The 3,784-nt window shown below is 40.2% G+C and overlaps 1 protein-coding gene across 1 annotated transcript in view; it reads left to right on the top strand.

Moving 5' to 3' along the window:
• The window catches only part of ATP9A (ATPase phospholipid transporting 9A (putative)), an 83,658-nt gene extending 80,267 nt beyond the window's left edge, over positions 1-3,391 (top strand). Inside the window, exon 28 of the mRNA XM_015814367.1 lies at positions 2,678-3,391. Within this exon, the coding sequence (XP_015669853.1) occupies positions 2,678-2,814 (137 nt within the window). The 3' untranslated portion in view covers positions 2,815-3,391. The remainder of the gene's footprint in view (positions 1-2,677) is intronic.
• The last annotated feature ends 393 nt before the right edge of the window (positions 3,392-3,784 follow it).

Genomic DNA, 3,784 nt, shown 5'->3' with positions numbered 1-3,784 from the left:
AAGCTTCACAGCTGTTCTGAAATTACAGAGATGGGAAATCACTCAACTATCCCCCATAGTTTCTCTAATTAATACTCTTTCTATCAAGTAATATGTGTTTACTAGGGGCTTATTTTCCATCTGTTGTTAGTCGGGTCATGTAGTGAAAATGGAACAAATCAGGTAATTGAAGGGTTTCACAGAAGAGAGAGAGCATTTAAAACATTACAGCTCTTTTGCAAAGCGGTCTTGAATTTACAGCGAGACAACTGTCCTTGATTGACAGTTGGAATGGTCCCAAATCTGAAACTGTCAGTACCGAATTTAAGTTAAATTTCCCAAATTTCTATTTTTATTCTCCACTTCTGTGCAAAACTTGATGAACAGGTTTATTAAAAAATATTCCACAGCCCAAAATATCCCTTTGGATGCCAAGTTTCAGGTGCAAGTTTGTACTTCAAAGTATAAGTCTCTTTTAATTTTAAAAAGTGAGAGTTTTATTTTCCAGTTATAATTTAAATCAGTTTCACCTGTTCTACCTTTTAAAATGTCCAGAAATTATTTACCAAGAAAATATTTTATGGAATAATCCTGTGCCAAAAAAGCTATGGGAAACAGCAATAGCACTTAGACTTATATACCATTTCACAGTGCTTTATAGCCCTCTCTAAGTGGTTTACAATATCAGCATGTTGCCCTCCCAACAATCTGGGTCCTCATTTTACCAACCTGGGAAGAATGGAAGGCTCAGTCAACCTTGAGCTGCTCAGAATTGGACTCCTGGCAGCGAACAGTGAGTTAGCTTGCAGTACTGCATTCTAACTAATGGTGAAATCATTGTTTCAATCATTATATCTTCCCCTAGAATTGCCCCTTGGTAATGTAAAGGAAACGGGGGGGAGGGGTAATGGCTCAGCAGTTAAAGATGCTGAGCTTGTCAATTGGAAAGCTGACAGGCTGGGTTCAAGCCCCAAGCGCCATGAGAATGGGTGAGCTCCCATTACTTGTGCCAGCTCCTGCCCATCTGGCAGTTCAAAAGCAGGTAAATAGGTACCACTTCAGTGGGAAGGTAACTGTTCCATGTGCCTCAGCGTATAGTCATATTGGCCACATAACCACGGAAAAGTCTTCAGACAATGGGGGCTATCTAACAAAATGAAATTCAATGGTGAAAAAAAACAAGGTTCTACATTTAGGCAAGAAAAACCAAATGTACAGGTATAGTATAGGGCAGGGGTAGGCAACCTTGGCTCTTTTATGACTCGTGGACTTCAACTCCCAGAATTCCTGAGCCAGCCATGCTGGCTCAGGTATTCTGGAAGTTGAAGTCCACAAGTCATAAAAGACCCAAGGTTGCCTACCCCTGGTATAGGGGGTACCTTGCTCAATAGTAGTAACTGTGAGAGGGATCTCGGAGTCCTAGTGGACAATCATTTAAATATGAGCCAGCAGTGTGCTGCAGCTGCCAAAAAGGCCAACACAGTGCTAGGCCGCATTAACAGAGGGATAGAATCAAGATCACGTGAAGTATTAATACCACTTTACAATGCCTTGGTAAGGCCACACTTGGAATACTGCATCCAGTTTTGGTCACCACGATGTAAAAAGATGTTGAGACTCTAGAAAGAGTACAGAGAAGAGCAACAAAGATGATTAGGGGACTGGAGGCTAAAGCATATGAGGAACGGTTGCTGGAATTGGGTATGTCTAGTTTAATGAAGAGAAGGACGAGGGGGGACATGATAGCAGTGTTCCAATATCTCAGGGGCTGCCACAAAGAAGAGGGAGTCAAGCTATTTTCCAAAGCGCCTGAAGGCAGGACAAGGAGCAACGGGTGGAAACTAAGCAAGGAGAGAAGCAACCTAGAACTAAGGAGAAACTTCCTGACAGTTAGAACAATTAACCAGTGGAACAACCTGCCTCCAGAAGCAGTGAATGCTCCAACACTGGAGGTTTTTAAGAAGAGACTGTACAGCCATTTGTCCGAAATGGTATAGGGTTTCCTGCCTGAGCAGGGGGTTGGACTAGATGACCTCCAAAGTCCCTTCCAACTTTACTATTATTATTATTAATGCTGGCTCCCTCAGCTAAGAAACAGAGATGAGCAGCATCCTCTAGAGTTGGAAACGATTGGACAGGGGAAACCTTTACCTTTTAATGTAAAGAAAAAATGTCCACTGGCCCTGAAAGTTTGTTGGCAGAATTCTACTAACATTGACCCAGGGCTATCAGAACTGTGCTATGAAAGTTTGCTTTGCTTTGCTTTGCTTTTTTTTCTGTTCTTTTCTTTTCGCCATCTAATCAAGACCTGGATTTTTGTAGCTCAGAACTGGTAGCCTTAACTGAGGATTAATATGAGGCCTGTTGGATCCATGTGAACTTTATTTTTTTTCCTCTATACTCAGCAGGCTGGGAATAGGAAAACAAATAGGCCCCAAAGGCAAAATTAAAACTCATTGCTATGGGATTGTCATGAACCAGCAGGAGTTTAGCTAAGCAACAATCTGGTATCATTAGCAGTTTCCTGTTAACATTTCTGATTCAGAGTTCATAATTCTATTATAGTTGCTGCTGAAATAAATGGGCTGCAATTGAATTCTTAATCTGTTTTTTAATTAAAAGTGAACAAAATATAGCCTTGAAAACATGTCTTTCTAGTTACAGTGAGTGACAGACAAACATCTTTTTTTTCTTGCAGATGTTTACTTCATAACAACTTTATCGTTCTTATGGAAGGTGACTGTGATCACCTTAGTCAGCTGTCTTCCTCTCTATGTCCTAAAGTACCTGAGACGAAGGTTTTCTCCCCCAAGTTATTCAAAACTCACCTCATAGGAGCAAGGACTCGCTTTTCTTCTTTGCACAGTACTTACAGACTCAGTAAATGTGTATTCGTCATCGAACGATGTCCGACGGTTGGATAAGCAATCTGCACTGGCTGGGGAATACTGCTGAAAGACTGAATAATTCAGTTAAAACAAAAAAACCCTCACAGTCAAACGAAGCAGAGAAAACTTATATCAGTGATCCAGTTTTGTCACTTTGTATTTATCAAACTGAAAACAAATGCATGTAACTTGGAAGAAGAAAAAAAACTGCCTGTGATGGGTCTGCTTACCTGGAAAGTGCTGAGTCAGCTGTTGACATGACAAATTTTTCAAATGTATTTTCCTTTTTCTAGGGGTTGACTTATTTAATTTCCTCATTTTTATTGCTACTTATCTTTTGAGTTCAGGTCCTCACTGTAAACATTTTCGGTGCCTTGGCAAATGCTTTCAACTGAGCAACATAACAGTGTAGTTAACAGGCCACTGTACATACCTCATGCTGGGCTGACCTCTTTGATGTGTTCCAACGCAAATCCGAGTTACTGATTTCTATTGGCTACGATTTTCTTGAATTTTCTGCAAAGCAAAAAAAAAAAAAAAGGAATTCACAGATAAGTCTTTCCAGTTAAAACATGTTGCGATGGTTTTCAAAAGGGAATGTGTCTTTTTCCTAAAGAGAAAATTAATGAAAAGTTTTGGTGGGAGAAGAATATTGTAACTCCAAATCCTAATTCTGCAAGGATAAACTGCCCATTTATTAACACTAAGGTAAGAGTGGAAGATCATTTCCAGAAAAGAACAGTCAGAAGCTTAGGTTTCACCCTGCAATTTATCTTTCCTCTGCGACCTTTTCTGAGGTTTTCTACAAAGCAGCTAAAAACAAGCTTGGCTGCCAGAACCAAAGAGAATAAAGGGAATGAGATAATTGGCAGGTAAGGAAAAGGATCAGAAGTCAGGGATGGGCAAGGCTTTAGGAG

Source organism: Protobothrops mucrosquamatus, unplaced genomic scaffold, assembly GCF_001527695.2.
Source record: "Protobothrops mucrosquamatus isolate PMUCROS unplaced genomic scaffold, P.Mucros_1.0 scaffold244, whole genome shotgun sequence".
Lineage (NCBI taxonomy): Eukaryota > Metazoa > Chordata > Lepidosauria > Squamata > Viperidae > Protobothrops > Protobothrops mucrosquamatus.
This window is presented reverse-complemented; position numbering and strand designations above follow the sequence as displayed.